The 19,863-nt window shown below is 40.9% G+C and overlaps 1 protein-coding gene across 1 annotated transcript in view; it reads left to right on the top strand.

The window, feature by feature from the left end:
- Window positions 1-3,332: 3,332 nt before the first annotated feature.
- The window catches only part of MGMT (O-6-methylguanine-DNA methyltransferase), a 126,419-nt gene continuing 109,888 nt past the window's right edge, over window positions 3,333-19,863 (top strand). Inside the window, exons 1-2 of the mRNA XM_009998280.1 lie at window positions 3,333-3,401; window positions 4,112-4,251. Of these exons, the coding sequence (XP_009996582.1) occupies window positions 3,333-3,401; window positions 4,112-4,251 (209 nt within the window). The remainder of the gene's footprint in view (window positions 3,402-4,111; window positions 4,252-19,863) is intronic.

Below are 19,863 nucleotides of genomic sequence, written 5' to 3'. Positions count from 1 at the left end.
TAGCCAGAAATTCAGCTTTTACAGCCAAGAATCCTGGTAATTTCTGCTATTTGGGATCCCCTCAAACAGGAGACGATGACAATTTTTAGCTTTTAAAGCCAGAGTGTAGTGACATCCTAGTCCAACATTGGAGCAAGACTGTTTGAGAAACCTCATATGGCACCTGGTGTGTAAAGATTAAGTGGAGAATTTTTGAATGTGTAGCTGTGGCCAGCCTAGAAATGTTAGAAATATAAGGACTTCTGGGCTGAAGAAATGGCAAGTGCATTTGGGGAAGAATTTACTGCAATTTCATCCTGTTGGTTGTGTTTAGGTTATTCGGTAGCTCAGTAATTAACCCTTTGTTATCTGGAAGGATCAAGAGACCAATTTCTTGGAGGCAACTGTGCCATCTCACTGATTGTTGCATCCTGTTGGTTTAAAAGAAAATTGAAGTATGTGTGAGGACACGTTAGTTGAGGTTTAGCATTTGGGTATGTTATTTTTGCCTTGATTCACAGAAATATTAAAAAAAAATATCCATGACGACTTCCATTTGGAGTTCAGCCACATGTAGCCTGATGGAAATGCCCTGTTAAATCAGATGTAGGAGGTGGTGGAGGAATTATCACTAACATTTGGGTATGGTGTGGTGGGTTTATGTTCTTGTTGAAGCAGAGTGAAGGAAATAGAAAACTGTTTCTGAGGAGATCCATCAGAGAGGACTCTGGCTCCTTCCTGATGGGAAGGAATCACGGGCTCAATACTGAAGGGAAAACATATGAAAATGTGACATCTTTGGTCTCTTGGACCACAGCCTTCAGGCAGAACTTGTTTTAAGACAATTTCTGATGTCCTGAGGACTGAACACTTGTAGTGGGTACAAACACGTCCACAGACAGCACTGTTCCTTTTTTTCCAGTGAAAATCTGCTGTCTCTAGGGCTTTAACACTGAGACCTTTGGGGAGAACAGAGGAACAGCTGGAAAGCAATGCTCATGAAGATGTTCAGTATTATGGATTTGGGGCGTAGTGCTGGAGTGCAGGAAACGCCATGAGGTTTGTTCTCTTGACTTCTGGGAAATGCAAACCTCTTGGGAGAACATGAAGCATGGAAACACTTTGCTATGGATGTTTTTTAACCTTGTTGATCTTCAAGATTTTTCTGCCTTTTGCTATGCACAGTGGAATTTTGGGGGAATTTAGAGCAGCAGAATATAGAAAGTAATTTTTAATTATTTACTGTAATAGGAAAGACCATTAGTGCAAATTTAAATGAAATCTGTATTTAATCAAATGGGAGGTGTTTTGGTACTGAAAACCTTGGCTGCAGCCAGGCTGTTAAACTGAATTGCAGTGGAAAGTGCAAGAGGTTAAGGTCTGTACATGCCCAGTCATCAAACTAATGCTGGCTTTGAGGGTCACAGCACCTCATTCAGGAGATAATTCATTGCTGTTTTGCATCCTTAGCACCTGAACTCTAGGAAGGCAATTTGAGCAGCATGTCTGTTTCCTAGTGGTATTCAGCTGAGTTGTGTAATTTAGGGGACCTTGGCTCTTTGGAAGAGTGAGGTGCCACCAAGGAATGTGCTGTTGCAGTCATGGGAGAATGCCTGGAAAGGAGGCTCCTCTGTACTGGACATTAACTCATAAATCATGCTAATGCTCTTACAGATAAATCTTCCACTGTGAAAACCTTTTGATACTTGTCTGTTATTAATGACCAAAAGGACTTAATTTTACTAGCTAGCAAGTCTTTCAGGTTTCTATGGAGTGTTTAGCAGTCTAGTGAGGTATAGCCTTCCATTCACTTACCTACAACTTGTATTTCTGTAGGCACCAGAGGGTGACAGAAGTTTCTTCTCTAAAAGTCCTACCTTTCAAGTCCTACTTTTCCTACCTAAAAAATGTGTAGGTATCATAGTGAAAAGTAAGTGAAGGTGGAGCTCATGCAGGAACTGATCAGAATTCCTCAAATGATAAGTTTAAGCTGGAGAAAAAAAGGCAGAAGGCATTTTATTTGTATGCATTAGATTTTTTTTTTTGCTTTAAGCTGCCACTCATTTCTAGTTCTCACACTTTCAACAAGGGGAAGATGGTGTTGGGCAAACAGGGCCTGTTGTGGCAGGAGCAGGTTTTCAGCAGCAATGCAGTCGGTGATATCTAACTGGGCAGTTTCAGCAGGCTGAGTTTAAAAGCTGTTTATTTGCATCTGAAAGCTGTTACCATTTAAATCTTGAATAAAATTTCACTTCATTTTAAAATAGCAGTACCTGAAGGAGTGTATCATTACCTTGCTCTTCCCTGGCTCATGTCAGTAGCTGTAGGTAGAGTGAAAAGGCACCCGAGTACCTGGGCAGAGACTGGTGTGCCTTGCACATCTGTGAGGTGACCTTCATCTTTGAGGCTCCCAACCCAGTTGTGTATGTCATGGAGCTTCATTCTTTTATAAAATAAACCTTCTAAATATTGCTGCCCAATACATATGATAAACAAGACTGAACATACTGGTTGTACTCATTCAGGGTTTTCATCTATACAGCTTAGTTCAACTTGGTGTGAACTTGTAGGCTTATTTATAGTCTTCTGTTGTTTGCTGCATCCTGTGGTTTTCTTGTAATGAAAAAGCTGTCCTCTTTTCACTAAATTGTTATATGCATGGAGTACATGGTATGAGGTTCAGTGCATCTAGTTTAGGGCTGTCAGCCAAATAAAAATGAAGAATATATACTGGTTTTTCCACATAATAAACTTTTCTGTTGCTTTTTTACCAAGACTTCTGCAGTGAGGTGCTGCTACCAAAAAACTTCACCTATGTCCTTTCCTCAAGGAGGGAGAAGAAATGAGGAAAATGCTGGTTGAAAAGGAGAGCTTCTTTAACACCAGCAAACACTTGATTATCTAGCACAAAGCTGATCTGGATTGCTGTTAGACTACATAAACAACTGGGAACCTGGAGTTCCTTAAGCTTGGCACCCTGTGCAGAACCTCTCTGAGCTGCTAACTGCTGGGCATGGTGTGGCTGGGTTGCCTAAGTGCTTCCCAAAACTCAGAGGCCTCAGTTTACTTTTGCTGTAGTGGGCAAAACTTTTTTTTTTTTCCCCCTCTTTGCACTGATTGTATTACCCACACATGTGACTCATTACATAGCACTCAAATTCTTCTATTTTGAAAAAAACAAATAATTGTAGAGCTGCAAGCAGTGGTCAGCTGTCAGTGTCTTGCATAGATTTTCCTGTCTCCTGATGTACCCCTAGTCTGTCAGTGTCCTCTTCAGTCATTTTCCCAACTTCTTAATCACTTCTGCAGTTCATTGAATACTTCATTGGTCTTTCAGCATCATCCTGCTTGCTATGGGGGATGAAGGTGTCACCAGTGGGGTGGACTTCAGCTGGACATGTGATCTGGTGGCACTGAAGAGGGTGTGATTTGAACCCAGGGTTTGGTGTCTGGGTGACTACAGGGGACATACTTGTGGTGTTCTGTCCAGTTTCTTTCTTAATGATAGTGTAAACCCAACTGTAAATACAGCTCTGGCATCTTCTGATGCAGACTGGGTTTTTAAGCCAAGATGAATTTGACAATATGTTATTGTTGGGCTTGTATAATATTGAGAAATGCTTAGCATCTGGTTCCAGCAATGTCCTATCAGTAATTGTAAAAGCAGGCTAGTAACAATGGGAATAAAAAATGTTTCTTTTACTAAGAAGTGATTGATTTTTTTCATATATGTTTTTCCAGCAGACAAACTCTTTGTGTTCCAGCAGTTATTTGCATAACACTGCTGCTGTAAAACAGTGAATATATTCTGTTGTCACAATAATCCTTTTGAAATCGTGTCAAAACACATTGAATGTTAGCGGGTAAACCAACCATGAAACTGCTATTACTTGGGTTTTTTTGAAGGTCACTCTTCTGCTAGTTCACATGGTTTTTGAAACCTTGATTTAAATGCTGACTTTTTAGGATGGATCATATTAAATTGGAGTTTTGAAAGTAAAAGTGTTGAGGAAACTTATGCTGTTTTCTTGCCTTTTTTAAATTACTTTTGGAACATACTCAGAATACCTAGAGGTGAATGTTCCTTGGTGAAGATATGTGCAATTAAAGAGGTGTCTGTTTTCATGGACAGGTGACTTCCAAAGGAGGAGCATCTCAGTGCAAGGAGAGGCACGTGATTCTGCTGAGCCCTGTGGGAGAGCTGGAGATCTCTGGGTGTGAAATGGGCTTACATGAAATAAAACTCCCAAAAATGAGTGTGCTGCCAAGTGGGTAAGTTCATGTTCTATTGATCCTATGTTTGTGTGGGGGAGAGGAAAGATTGCCCAGAGGATCTCAGACACTACTACAGGTACCTGTTTTTATGATCCCTACTGGGGACACGCTGCCACTGTGAGAGGCAGAGGCAGGAAGCAGCCTCCAGGACCTTTAAGGAGCTGGCAGCTCCAACATTTCTGCTGCATGAGAAATATTAGCAAAGAAATAAAAAATAAAAGTATTTTTAACATGTTTTAGAGGTACTTCCTGCCTCCTAATTCTGGACATGTGAACCTGTCACTAAGGAGTTGGATCTTCTTGCACACTTTGTAGATTTTATTTACCTAGATATAAATGTTTCAGCAGGCAGGACTAGGATTGAATAATTGTAATTCCTGCATATTACTTGCAAGACCCTCAGTTTGTTCTGCCTATCTGTGATGTCTTCTGGAGTTCAGAACAGATGATACACGTGGCAGTGGAGGTGATGTCTCAAATATGGGACTGATTGAGGAGGTGTTGGTACATTCTACTGTTGAATAGAGGTGCTGTTCAATATTCCAAAGAACATCTCTCCTGTTCAGATCTTTGGTCTGTGCCTTTTCCCTGTTTGTGAGGAAACGGTGAGTGACATTTTTAAAGGGAACACTGAATTCTTTCAGAATTGCTAGATGCCACATTTCTTTGCCAAAATGCAAGTTATTAATGCTACTGATCATGGCTAGTTTCTTCAGCTGGTTTTTTGGTAATAAAATTGGAGCATTTGCCACAGTCTCTTACAGCAGAGCTTTTTCTGACAAGACTTGAGCAGATTTGGCTTTTTCTCCCTGTTGTCCTTTTCTCCTCTGCTTTTTCCTTCTGAAATCCACCTTAAGATTTGAGGGGTTTCCCCTTTTCTGTTTTCCTGTTTTATTATCCTTGTAATTTAAGTGTGCGTAAAATTAATCAGTAATGTAAAACATAATGTGTGTTCTGGTTGAAATGTTTTTGCCTCTAATAAGAAAACCCATAAGCCTCTGGATTTGACAGTTTTGCCAGTTCCAGTGATGTGGAAGGACTTCAGCTTCTTCACACGCTGATCTCAGTATTGGATTTGTGCTGCTGAGGAAGAGAAATAAAGCAGTATTTAGGGTAAGGCCAGAGCAGCATCTGCCTGAAGAACAACTAAGCAGGCAAGAACTCCTCACTCTTGAAGAGTCAAGGGTCAATGAGTGGGTAGAAGAATTAGATAAATTAGGAAGGAGTAGGAAATAAAGCTCTGTGTTCTCAGAGGTGATGAATAGGAGAACTTGGTGGTGTCCTTGGTAATGCTGGATGCAAAGGGACTTGCATGGAAATAAAAGCTGAAGGTAATAATGAAGTTGTGGGTATGACAAAATACAAGCTCACAGTGAAACGGCAGATTATTGGAAAAAAATGATTACAGGCTCTTAATTAGTAAAGGCTGAGAAAGGTAGATGGGGAGGTTCTGGATATCTCTTCTGGAGAAGGCAAAGGGCTGTCTGATTTCTGTCTTCAATGTTGGGGTTTTGAATGTTTCACTTGATGACTTGCCCTCCCTTCCTGGACAGAGCTTCAGGGACAGTACCTCTCTTCAGAGCAAGTGGTGGTTGGGAGACAGGGTGGAGAAATCAATCTTTTGGGCTCAGACCTTTTTCCCCTAAAATTTCTGAGTACTTTGCTCCTTCTTGCATAAATGAAAGCTGCTGTTACAAAGGCTGGGTTGTTCCCCTCCTGGAGGGAGCCTTGCTGCCAGGCAGGTTCTGCCCCCTTGTGAGGATGGCTGCTACTCTTTGCTCACGGGGGCTGCCATGTGCTTGTGTGTAATGTGGCCAGGTTGGCTGGTTGAAGAAGGGTCTCCTGATCGTGTTCCTCAGGCAGACATCAGGCAATCTGGAGCTTTTTCTGAATTCTTTAATTTGTATCTGATCTTGCTATTTCAGTTTTCTCAGTAGTGAGTTAATTTCCTGGCCTCCCAGAAGTGTTGAGGCTTGAGTGGCATCTTGGTAACACTTAAATAATGCAGTTTCATAGGTTACTTGAAGAAATTGTTATATTAATGATAGAATAGTACTGAAGAGTGATTTAGAAGCTAATAGTAAGCAGAATTTTCTTATAGCTACTTTAAGAATTTGCATCTGAAAAAGAGGTAGAAGGTGAGACTTTCTTTTTTCTTTACTGATTATGAAGTTCTAAAAAATTTAAAGCCACCTGTAAATGTGCTGAAGTACAACACATCACCTCTTCTACTCATCACTTGTGAGTGGTTGCTTAATTTGGCCTCATTATTTTTGACAGAAGAAAATAAAAACAAAACAGTGCCCCGTGTTTCTCCTAACTGGCTAATAAACACTGTGGTAAGAACATTGGGTAGAAAAAAACCAAAACAACATAAGAAACGTAAAAATTGATTTTAATGAACCCCTGTCAGAGAGAACCATAATGAGCACCAGCCTAGTAATAAATATTGGTATTCTGCTCTATGGGGCTTGGGACTTCTCATGTAGAATTGCATGTAACAATCAATATAGATTTTAGGGGTTTTTAACAACAAAAATAAGTAAACCTTTGAAATATATGAATACTTAAGACTTGCAATCAGTCAGACAAACCTGCTCGTTGTAGAATAATCTGATAAGAGTGCCTGGTTAATGGCATGATGGTTTGTGGGGATCTTGCTCTGTTTTACAGCTTATAAAATGCTGTGCAATTAATCACCTGAGATTACAACCTACTCTGTGATGGCTCTCTTTAAAACTTAAGAACACAGACTGTAATGTAGTCTAAAAGGAGAAGAAACAAAGTAAAATTCATGAAAGAAATTGATCTATTAATGAGATGAAACTGATTGTAATAACCTAAGGTTATTCTGCTCCTTGTAAAACTGCAGAGTTTTAAACTCAAGGCACATCACAGGGTAATGGTTTCTGTTTGGGGAGAAGGGTTTTTTATTCAATCTTATTAAATATTTCTGTGTATATATGCATAAAATGTCATACTTATACATTAAGATTTGCAGCTAAACATGATTGTGAAAGTTTTAATTTACTGCATACTAACTCAAATTGTTTCAAAGCATTCTGCATTTTGAGTGCAGTGCTGACTTAAAACAGTAACTTTAAATCACCTGCTTGTATTTTGTGCAAGTTGTGCACTGACTTGGTTTGTCATTCCAGCTGGCATTGTCAATTAATAAAGTGCTGGAGATAAAGCCAAAATGGATGATCTCAGGGTCAGAATAATCTGGAATAATCAAGTTCTTTGCGTCTGATACCCCTGTGCTGTACTTGGGAGGCTGTGGTAGCTTTAACCCTATGTACATCATCAGGAGGTGAACATGCAGGGGGCTCAGGGCGTCTGCAAGGCTCTGCATTCCTTCCTGGAATCAAGTTGGAGTGTATTGTTTCAGGGTTGGAAAGTGGGGCAAAAAGGATGCCAAAGATGAAGCTTAATTTTATAAATTTGTATGAGAAGTTTGGGTTCACAGTTTCAAAAAAAGAACTAAAAGTATATCCTGTGTATATATTTATACATGTACATTTACTGCTATATCACCTGTTGTAGCTTTTCTTTCAGTGTATACAAATTTAGACATTAGTTTTGATCACAGAGATTTTCTTTCTTCAATATCCCTACTTTTGAAATATTGCAAGTGTTAACTCCTTTTGCTCATGTCCAAAAGGAAAACTTGCTTTTTAACTGTGACTGTATTTTTAAGTGTCCTTAGCAGCTTTGAAGTTTCAGAATTAGTTTTCTTCCTTATTCTGCTGTCCCCTGCAGTGTTCCCATCCTGGGATCACTGTTTTGAGAAGCCTCATCTTACTCCTGAGCTGGAGGGGTAAATTATCTGCTTGACAAGGAGAAAGTTGTATTCTTGACTTGTGTTAACAGTAGCAAACCATGTTTGTATTTTCCTGTGCTAAATATATACAGCAGAAGGTAGTTTGGGATCATGGGCTATTGCTAGCTGGGATGGCAGCAAGGAACAGTTTTTCCTTCAGTTGAAAACTCCAAATTGAGGAATTCCCTTGTTCTCAGGAGCAGAATTTCCAGCTCCCTGCCTGGTCAGCATACACACAGGTTATCCAGTCTACACATGTGCTAATGCTGGGAAGTAACAGTGGCAGCTGGAGGCTTTTAGTAAAAGAAAGTAAGGTAACCTACCTTGAGGTAAACTGAAACAGTCTCCAAAGTGTGGTTGGAAAATCCTGTCCTTGCTGAGCATGGGGTGGTGAACAGTGTGGCATGTAAGTGTGCTATGAGTGTGTGTGAAATCAAAGTTACTTTTGCCGTCTGGTCAGTGGGCACAGATCTCAGGTCATGCTGCATTGACACCCCCTGGGGGACTTCAGGATGCCACTGTAAGAAGTTGTTGGGTTTTTCCACTTTAAAGCTGAGCTGGTGGTGGTTTGTGACTGCCATCCTTTGGCAGGTCCAGTGCTGGGGTGAGATGTGGCTGGTCTGGGGACAGCCACCCCCTTGGTGCTGGGCTCCTGCTTCTCCAGCCTGGGAGCTGTCAGGTTTGAACTTGACAGGGGAGCCTGAGCTCCCGCTTCCTGCAGGAGACAAGGTGGGAAGGTGATCTGCTCTTCCTCCATAGACTTGGGAAACTGGGTGTTTTTCAATATGGACGCAATCTGGAATTGAGGACACTACAGAAGTTGATGTGTTTCATGCATGTCTGAGAGAAATAAGGTTGGGCAGGTTGACTTGCTTTACCATAGCTTGAATGGTCAAAATGTGCTTTTTCCTACTGGTGTAGCAATATCCCAGACTTCCCTTTACACTGTTTTCAGAAGAGGGATTCTTTAGGAAGCAGTGTGATCCCAGCTGCTATCTATGTCTAGCGGGTTATTTGCAGTTTTCTTTAGTGTTTCATTTCCCCACATCTGACAGATCAGAGGAGGAGGAATAAGGAGTCAGTTTGACCATTCTTGTATTAATCACCTGCCGAGACCCTTTAAGGGTGAATTTGTAGCTCAAGAAGTTCACAAGGGTTTCAGTCAATCTCTGCCAGGTTAATGTTATCAGGAACTCTCCAGGATCTCAGTTTCAGCAGGTTCCAGCCATTACAGATGCAAAGAACATACCAAGTGTGTGTGAACACAGCGGGTGCAGGGCTGAACAGGAGTCTGATAAGAGCCTAGAACAATAACTTGGAGAGGTGTGAACCCCTCTTCACCTCTGAGGTATTTAATCATAGCCAGTGATGATGGTTTAAATGTCAACTTTGCTAACTGTTTCATTCCTCATACTGTAAAATTTACTGAGAGTGATACCTCATTTTGATGCCACAAGTGGGAGGCATTTGGGAGAGTGCCACTCCTCCTGTTTTCCCAATAAGCACCAGCCAAGGCTAAGAAACTTAGTGGAACTCAGGGGCACACTAAAATCTGACTGAAGGAGGTAGGTATGCAACTAGTGTGCTGCTTTGAATGGATTTCTGGTTTATCTTAAACAACTGATGTGACCTATGTGAATAGAAAGTTATTGGCAATATAGCTTGGAAGAGGTGCCACTCCTCACCATTCAGTTCTTCCCTGAAGTTACTGTGTGACAGCAGAGGTTTTATCATTAAAATGGTTTAGGATAAAACATGAATGAGACAAAGGGACACTTTTGTGGAGAAGAAGATCATGGCTTTGGGATAATTTCTTAATGTAGAGCTCTGGGGGGAAGAGATGTCCTAAAGACCTGTTGGAAACTGAAGCTACTGGTATTGTAGGCTTTATAGATTGGGTGGTTTCTTGAGGAAAGATGTGTTTTATCTGGTTGAACTGAGCCACTGGGTTCTGTTCCTTCTGCGCAGCCTGACTCTTCTGCTGTGGAAGATGGGCAGCTGCATTTACAGCCATTATTCTTCTGTAAGTACAGATGTATGGCCCATCATTTCAAAAACTGAGACCACTGTCCATACAGAGTCATGCTGTGGTCCACATGCAGTTTATAGACATTATGAGCAATAACATTTTTTTAAAATTCAATATCTCTGCAGCTTTTGGAAAAGTATTGTTTGGTTTTTCTAGTGGGTACTGCAGTACTGTTTGTCTTCTAGGAGGTTGTAGACCTCCCAGAGGAAAGATGTCAAAACACCGACTGTGGACAAGTCCAGATGCATCCATCGCTTTCCTGCCAGCCAAAACAGAGCACTGACTCTTGTAAAGCCTGTAATCACCCAGGCTGACAGCACTTGTCAATGATCAAAGTATGTTTTGCATGGCACTTTCCTTTTTTATAATTTAATGTATTTAATTACTGTTTACAGTGACTGGAAAATGGTTCATTAGATGGCTCTTTTGTAGGCGTTAATATAAACAGATTAGGGTTGAGATCCAGGCTGCATTTGATGCCAGTCTGAGTGTGTTCAGTCCTTCAGTAGCAGCTCAGTGGAGGGCTTAAGGCTGCTCCACACACTCTCTGCTTCTGTAGGACCTTGTTCTCAAAAGCTTTGAAGCAGTGCTTGGGCTTGGAGGGTGCCTGGTCCTTCTGGGGTAATCGTTGCTCAGCATGTGAGGCAAAAATCCATGCAGGGTATTGGATGTTTAGTTCCCCTGCAAATTGGAGGAGCACTGAATGAGGCAGTGCAGCAGTACAGGTGGGCTCTGGGTTGCTTCTCGTGTTTTAACCCTTCCCAATCCTGCCAACCTTGATTTAGTTATTGGTGGGTGAAGTGGAAGCGTGTCTGTGGTGGAGAACAGTCACCTAAAGGAGAAGATCTCATTCCTACACATCTTTCTCTAAGCTTTTTATTTCTAAATGTCTGAACTTGTGGCACTAAGCTTTCACAAATCTCATGGAGTTTTCTGCCACTTCTCTTAAAAACAAAACATGCAGATGCTTTAACATGAAGATGATGCCTATTACTTCAAAATTCTAAGAAGGTGGTGGTGGTTTTTTTTAAGAAAAAGAAATATTACCTCCTCTGGTAGTAGTGTCTACAAATATCCAGGCATCAATCTTTATTTCAGCAGATTCAATGGATGTGGCAGGAAGAGTTATTATATAGCATAGTCCTCCTTTTATTAAAAATAAACTGGGCTAGGTTTTTTCATAGTTTCTTGTGGCAGTGCTACAGACTTTGTGCTGTATCAAGGTAAGAAAACTTTTTATTGAGAATAGTGTTTGAAAAGCTTACCCAAAATAAACTCTAAAAACGTGGAAAGTTTAGACTTTGTCAAAGCCTTACACAGAGTACAGCTCAAATACAGTTTTATGTTTTTAGGAAAGGTTTGCAGGCTAAGTTTTACTGTCAGGTGTGGATGGTGAACTTTGGTTTGCATGGTTGGCAAAACCCTTAACTGAAAGGAGAATTTGGAGCAACTCCTCTGTAATCAATACTATACTCTGGATGTGTTATTTTTCCTGACAGCACTGCTGCATTTCCATTCCTCTGTCAGAGGCAGTGTTACAAGACTCAAATAGCAGTGGTTTTTGCAAGTCTTCAGCTGTGTTTTTGTCCATAAATCTAGCTGGGGAAGCTTTTGATGGCACTATGGAAAAAAATGAACCTGGATTTCAGTTGGGCAATTATTCATGGTAATAATCTGGTTTAAAAACATCAATATTATCATTAGTAATACCATGTCAAAGTGCTAGGAGACTGGTTTTAGTGTGCAGAGCAGCAAACAGCTTTGCTTGACTGGGGTGTTTGTAAACCTCAATGGTTGGTCAAGGCTTCTAAAGCAAGAGATGTCACAAGCCACTGGTAGTGTTTTACAGTGATGATATTTTAAAATGGCAGAAATAACAACAAACTGTATTAGATAATATAACTTGTGCAGACACCCACTTGAAAATAGCACAAATATGATGGGTTTATTTCTAGTGCAGGAGATGTAGAGCTGTAATAGTGATGAAAAATAATTTTGCCAAGAAGTGTGAGAATTTGTCTGGGCAGCAGCATCTCTGCAAGAAATGTCTCAGGAAAGAAATCTCTCCTTGACACCCTGCCCTACACTGTGCCACAGATACTGTGCCTGGTGTGGCTTTACTAACTCTTCTGTAATTCTGGCCATGAGTGGAACCTTTCTACTTCTCCTGCCAGAGGTAGAGTAATGCAGTGGAGCTTTTTTTCCATTGCAAATCCCTGCTATAAAGATGGGAAAATGAGCTGTGTGATGACATGGATTGTCTTTTGTTGTGGATCAGAATTAGTGGGTATTCTGAAATACTGTAACTCTTCATCTTGGTTTTCTTCTTGGACATCTCTTGCCCTCTAAAAAGGGCTAGATATATAGACAGATAATGTCAAGAATAATTTAATGCCACTGAGCTGTTCTGAGAGTAGACAGTGGGGTGTAAGTATGGAACCCACCTAGTTGGTAAGAACCCTTCTTGCAGCTCCCTAGGTGTGAGAATCGAATTACAAAGTCTGTGATATCCACCTGAAGAACCTTGACTCTGCAGGTGCTGTGATCAGAGTCCTGTAGAGTGTTTGAGGAGTGCCAGGGTATTTTGGGTTTGCCTGGTCCTGGGGTTCTTTGCCCAGCTCTAGCTCATCACTTGCAGCTTGGGTTCAAGAGATCACATACTACCAGTGCTTGTGCTAAATATAGCTGTTCTTCAAATGCCCACCTTAATTCCCTCTTTAAAGAGAATGTAAGGCTTGGTAGGACAGAGTACAGTAAATCACCCTGGTGGGCAGGGCTGTGGGACAATCTGTCCTTAACCCATGGGCCACTTGAGCACTGCCTCACCGTGGCAGTCACTCTGATTGTCAATGAAATGGCAAATGATCTCCAGAGCACCATGCCAGAAAAGAAAGAGTTAAACTCTACAACCTTATCCTGTAACTGTAAATGCCATTTTTCTTTCTTCACAAATGTAACCTTTTAACATTTATTTTTAGCTTTTACATTAATATATGTAAAAATATTAAAAGCTCTTGTATATTACATTAAAAACTTATGTCAGCTGCCCTGCTTTTTCCTATTTATTAAAACTTTTCAAGCAGTGAAAACATTTTACTTGTTAATGAGGGGAAGAAGGAAAATTAATGACACAGAGCTTGGATCTTCCAAGATGTCTCCTTTTAACCATGCAAAACCAGCTCTTTTTCCCACACTATGTAGTTTAATTTCTGTGTTAGGGTTCAGTAAGCAAATGCAAATAGATTTAATGATTTGCATCAGTAGATCACTTCTCAGTTTAATATCCTCTGATATTTTGGTCAAGGACTTTTTCTTTGGAAGGCTAGTGCTGTTTTGTAGAGTAAAAATATTAATAGTGGTGGCATTTATGTTCAAGTAAAGCAAGGGAAATGTATGACTTATTCAAAAGCAGCTTCTCATATTATCTTCTCACTCAGATCATGCAGTGGAAAAAGTTATCCAGAAAAAGACACTTAAGAAATAATTGTGAATTGCTGATCATATTAAAGATTTAGTGCTGATTTCCATAGCACATCTCATCTTCTCACTTTGCATCCGAATTTTGCAGTTCTAATCAGTGGTGCGAAGTACCTGGTCCCAGGATGGAGCAGTGGCTGCTTTGCTGTAGCTGGTGCTACATCAACCAGGAAGGCTGTAGATTTCAGCGGGGCACTGCTCTATATCCCAGACCTTGGGCTTCTTCTGGAGGCCTCAAGCTTCTGGTTTCACCTTGCTGTTGGTATCTCTGGGTGCAGAGCCATACCTAGAAACATGGGGACTTGCCCTCTGTTTTTCTGGTGGTTACATCTAATTCATGAAGACTCAAATCCAGGTTCCAGTGAAATCTGGGGACTACCACTTCAGTGGGAGGGCCTGGGTGGTCCCACAAAGTTCTTACCAACATTTCTGAAAGTATTGAAGTCTTAATTACTTGACAAGTGGTTACCAAAAAGCATCAATTAAGAGGCAGCAACTGAGCTCCTCCCTTTTGCTGGCAGAGTGATGGGGTCCCTGTACTTGGGGACAGAGCTTGTCAGGAGACCCTTTGGTGGGGTGGGGAGTTCATGGAGGAGCTCCACTGCTGAAAGGTAGTTCCTGAAGGCAAGAAGGAAGAAGGTGCAAAGGAAGATTTTTGGAAATTCTGGTCAGGCTTACAGGAATGATGTCAAAGTGAAACCTCAGCTGGAGTGACAAATTGGAAGGGACACAAAAGACAGTAAGAGGTTTGGCTGCTGTGTTTGAAGGTTGAACATGACAAAAGACAGTAAGGTTTGGCTGCTGTGTTTGAAGGTTGAACATGGAAACATGCAGCACCTGCATGTGCTTATCTGGCCCACCTGTGAGGACAGTCCCTCACCACAAGGACAAATGACAATGGACCCAAGTAAAGGAAGAGGCTCTTGCTACCTCTGGCAGCGTAGTCTGGGCTCTGTTCTAAGAACAGTCACTGCATTGCTGTGTTTGGACTTTTTTTCCTGCTTCATCATTATGTCACTTCATTCTGGTGGTTTTAATGATATAGTAGTTTTGGAATATTTCTGGTTTGAATCTGTTCCAAATTCACAGCTTGTTTGAGGTAAGCATGGGATAGGGGACATTTGCTGCTATCCCAGTTCCTTGAACTGTGCTGGATTTAGTGGAATCACAGAAGTCAAAGGTATCCTCTTTGGATCTTGCAAACCTTCTCAGAGAGGGGGCAAGAAGGAAACATTCATCTAGTAGTGCTGCATGGAACTGCATTCTCCTCAGATTCTTGAAAAAAATACCAAAAAATGTTTAGTGGAGTTTTAAGTTAATTGTCAAAAGGAGTTATTACCTTTTCAACTGGAAGGAATGTGAACTGTTCCATCTATTCAGTGTTAGGATGGTTTCACTGGTGTTATCAGACACTGTCTGACTTCATAGTCTTTAAATCTAATTTTCCCTAATTCCTTAGAGATATTGATTAAAGTGAGCACTCCAAGGACAGATACCTCACAGATAAAGCCCTAACACCCAGCTTTGCTAGTTCTTGGAGATTCTGGTTCAGTAGAAATGAGTTCCTATTGGCTTTTGAAGAATTTAAGGTGATAAATACTTAAACTTTTTACTTATTCAAATGAGTACTTGCTGTTGATAAAAGCTTTTCTGATTGCTTCTAAACTTCTGAGTAAATGCATTATACCATAGGCAGCAAATGTGACATCCTGGTGATCAGCTGATCAAAATAGTTTTGAACAGCTGTGAATTTCTTTTAGTTAATTTTGACATTTGTGAGGTTTATCCTTGTAATTTGTTAAAATGTATATTGGCATTCATACTTATGGATTTTTAATTGTATTTTATTTTTCTGAGAAACTTGCTAATAATGTAGATTTACATATGATGTGAGGATTGCCTAGTGTGCAACAGGAGTGATGCAGAGGACCTTTCTTCTGCTGTTGCTGCTTCAGAGCAAGAATTAATGAGATGAAGTTAAAGTAACTTTGTACTTTGGCAGTCTTTCTTGTCATTTGTTTTCCTTTGCTTCTTAAATTGATGTGTGTACCCTTGGTTTTGTCATTCAATGGTGAAGTTTTGCTTCTTAAAGGATAATGATGAACATGATCTCTGTGTGCATCCTGCTCAGGCAGTGTTTCCTCAGTGTTACTCAGGCTGGGAAGGTGGATGTGGAGATGTACAGCCACTAGGAGGCAGGTGCATGTAGGGCCAGCATGGGTGTAAATTGTGCACACACACACAGATATCCTGTCCTGGAGGTGCAGGCAAGAGGATGCCAAGCTTGGTGCCAGTTTAGCTCTCCTGACAAGTGTTTGCATCTTGTTCTTGCTATGGGAGTTTTAGTTGCAGAAATGGTGACTGCTTTCTACTCACAATGGAACCTGTTCCACTGTCTCACCACCCTCACTCTAAAGAATTTTCTCCTAATGTCTAATCTAAATCTCCCCTCTTCCAGTTTTAATCTGTTCCCCATCGTCCTATCCCTTCTTGTCCAAAGTCCCTCCCCAGCTTTCCTGGAGCCCCTTCAGGCACTGGAAGGTGCTCTAAGGTTTCCCTGGAGCCTTCTCTTCCCCAGGCTGAACACCCCCAACACTCTGTCTCCAGAGCAGAGCTGCTCCAGCCCTTGAATTATCTTTGTGGCCTCCTCTGGACTTGCTCCAACAGCTCCATATCCTCTGTTGGAGGCTTCAGAACTAGACACAATACTCCAGGTGTGGTCTCACAAGAGCAGAGTAGAGAGGGAAAATCCCCTCCCTCGACCTGCTGGTCACGTTGCTTTTGATGCAGCCCAGGATGCGTTTGACACTCTGGGCTTCAAGTGCACATGGGCTTTTATGTGAAGCATTTACTATTTGTGCACGTATTAATGTACACACAAGTTTTCAATGGCTGCTGCATTAGACCTTGAGCTCCTGTGGTACGTGGTGCTACAGGAGACTAATACTTAAACTACAACTGTGCTGAGCAAATTCCAACACTTAGGAAACGTCTTGTGATGGATAACTGCACTTAGCAGCCTGGTGTGTAGATGCCTGGATATAAGGGAGAAGGAAGATGGAGAATATTTCCAACCTTATTTTTTAAACTCCTCAGGTTCAATGATCTGACTTGGGAGGAGTTGTTGAAAGTTTAAACTCTGTATGAAACTTGGTCATAAATATAAATCAGCTTGTATTAAGGCAATTTGAAATGTAATACCTCAATAATTTGGAAATAGTAATTCTTCACAGCTCATGAATGTTCTTCACCTCTGAAAATCGTTCCTTCTAATTTTAAATGCTGAAATGAACACCTGAAGAATACAGAAAATGTCTTCTGTTTATAACTCTGAAAGTCACAAGTCCCAGCTGACCTGATCTCTGGGCTGCACCCTTTCCCCTTCCCCAGCACAGGGCACCTTAGACCATCTTGACTCTCTCTACCTTGACTTGAATTTGTTGAAATAGTCAGCTTTTATTTGATTTCTAATGATGCTGCTGACAGGGACAACTAACCCAGTGGATCTGGTCTTTCAAGGGGGTTTTGTTTCTCGCTTTTTAAGGCTTTTTGCACTTGAACACTTTGGGAGGTTTTGCTGCTGCTCTGCTCATGGACTTGCCTGTTAATCCAGATCCCTCTTGGACGTGGCTCCAGCGCCAGTTGCAATTTCTGTTGGTCATGGTTGGGATCACCTATCAACTCCTCTAGGTCAGAAGTTTTCTGTGTGCTGGGTAATATTGCCTGTGACTCTGAGGTTGTCCAGATGCTCTTCATTTATGCAGATATCCTCTGGGTTTTAAGATTTATGCTTCAGTGTGAAACAGAGGATATCCTCAGGGTTGTGATGGCGTGTCTCGCTTCCTGTCTGTTCTGGGAAATACATTTTTAAACTCTTTTTCATAGAACTTATAGCAATAACAAAAGCAGGCAACAAAAGGATACAGGAACAAAAAAAACACATTTGTGATGTATATATAATTTCTAGTGCATGCAGGTAATTTGAAAATGAACAGAGAATGTTTTGTCTAAAGTCATGATAAATCACTGTTAAAAAGATGCCAAATTGCAAAAAAACAACCCCCAGGTATAATGAAGCTGAAGGAAAACAAAAAGTAGCTTGGATGTACATTCTTGAGAACACTTTCTACTTGCTGATAGTGCTGTGTTCACATCTCAGACAAGTCCAACTGGGCTTCCCTGTGATGTGAATCTAGAGTCTTGTTTTACAGGCTACAAAATTGCAGGTACAGTAAGATCTCTCCCTTTGAAAGCACTGCTGCCTGAGCAGTCACTCTTAGTGGTTTATTTGGGTTTTTTCAGTCCAGTATGCTAGGACTAAAAATTTTTGATTTTGCTTTCTTTTTAGATTTTTTGTGACTTGCCCATGAGTGGCAGTGAGGGGCTGCTTCAAGTTGGGTTAGCATTTGGATCACTGAAGGTATTTCTTTAATTCTGTCATATTGCTTATTGATATTCATTCCAGAACTTGCTGCATCTTAATTCTTAGTTTTATTGAAATTTTTGAAAGAACTATCAGAATGAGCACATATTTCCTAATTTATTGAATAGTAGCATTGTGGAAATAATAAAATAAATACTACCAGTTATGACACTTCCATGTATTACATTTTTGCTTTGTGTCAATTCACATTGTAACTTTGTCTTCACTCAATACTGTTCTTTCAGGTGTATCACTTTCTTATAAAAAATCCATAGTAATTGGGATAACTTATGACCAAGCCAATGCTAACTCACCCAGCATAACTACAGGCTCTGTCTGGGTGCCACTTGGCAGACTGAAAGGTTTGCTTTTTGCTTTCCAGAAGAGACATCTGTGTACATCAATTGAGAAATACCTTTTTTATTCATCCAGCACTTATAATTGGGAGTCCTGTTAAGTTCTGACTCTCCATCTTGAATAAACTCTTTAACTGGGAAGGAATTGAGTTTTTATAATAGTTGTATTTTTTAAATATTGTTCCATTTTTTAAAATAAACTTCCCTGACATCTTGTGACTGCCTTGTTTTCTTAATAGATCCTAAGGAAAATCTCATTCCCAACACCCTTGTTGAACAATGTGGTGGCAGCATCACTCCATGTGTGGATGGGCAGTGTTACATGGTGCAGTGACTTATGTCCACTGGAAATCCCAGAATTAGGTTTCAGCCTACAGAGAGGATCATCACTGGAACAAAACTAAGACCTTTACAGTAACTGTTACTGTACAAAGGGGACCTGAATTGGTTAGCTGGGTTTGCAAAGCTGGTGTTGCAGTGGGTCCTTCACCTGGATTCTGTTGATGACCTTGTTGCTTGCACAGGGAGGAGCTGGAGACTGGGGCTTGGAGCTGAGCTGAACCAAGCTGCTGTCTTTTCAGGGCTCTTGTAGAGTCCTTTTTAAATCAAATCGTTATCCCTGGTTGATAAATGTTATGCTTTTTATATTCATCTCTGTAAGCAGATGCTGGAAAGAAGACAATGCTCTTTTCTTTGGCAATGCTGACTGAGCTCCCCTTTCCCTCACCCCACCACTGGGAAGCTGGTACATCATTGGGCCAGGAGCTCAGCACTAGCCTTGGAGATGCTCACTGAGGGCTTGGGGCAGTGCCCACCCTGTATTGGTTGGGTTTGTGGGCTGTTCTGTGATAGTGCTACAGGATTTTCCTGGTGCTGTTGAGTGTTTGTGATGACCACTGCTGCCTGGGGTTCATTCCCTTGGCAGGAGCTCCCTTTTCTGTCTTGTATGTGGTCTCCTTCATTCCTGGGTCTGGGATAAATATGGAGCTACACTTCTTGTTGCACTTCCATTGTAAATAGCTCCATAAAAATTGTGTCTTTGTAGTTACTGTCTCATCTTTCATACTTGAGGGAATACATTTGTTGTTGTATCTGTGCCTTGCTTATGCACTGCTGGTGTTTTCCCTTCAGTGCAGGGCTGACAAAGTCTTGAGCCACCCATTTATTAAAGCACTTTCAATTCCTGTACCTGAACCATTTATTTGTTACACAGAATTAACACTTGGAAGTACAATGTGGGGTTCCAGGGTCCTGGTTTTCTGTGGGACTGGTGGTTATATTTGAAGGAAAGACACCTGGCTGGATCTACCAGTTTTCATAGTGTGAACTCGTGATGTTGCACATTAGCAGAACCCAGACCCTGATTTCTTTTTGTCAAAAGTGGAGAAATATTATTTTAATTTCTTTCATAATTCTGCACAACTTAGATTTCCTACCACTTTTTGTCTTGTTCTGAAATGCATGCACAACAAAATGATTCATGGTTTAGGACTTCAGCAGG

Source organism: Chaetura pelagica, unplaced genomic scaffold (genome assembly GCF_000747805.2).
Source record: "Chaetura pelagica isolate M959 unplaced genomic scaffold, ChaPel_1.0 scaffold365, whole genome shotgun sequence".
In the NCBI taxonomy this organism is placed as follows: domain Eukaryota; kingdom Metazoa; phylum Chordata; class Aves; order Apodiformes; family Apodidae; genus Chaetura; species Chaetura pelagica.
The sequence above is the reverse complement of the archived record's forward strand: the minus strand, read 5'-3'. Positions and strand labels throughout refer to the sequence as shown.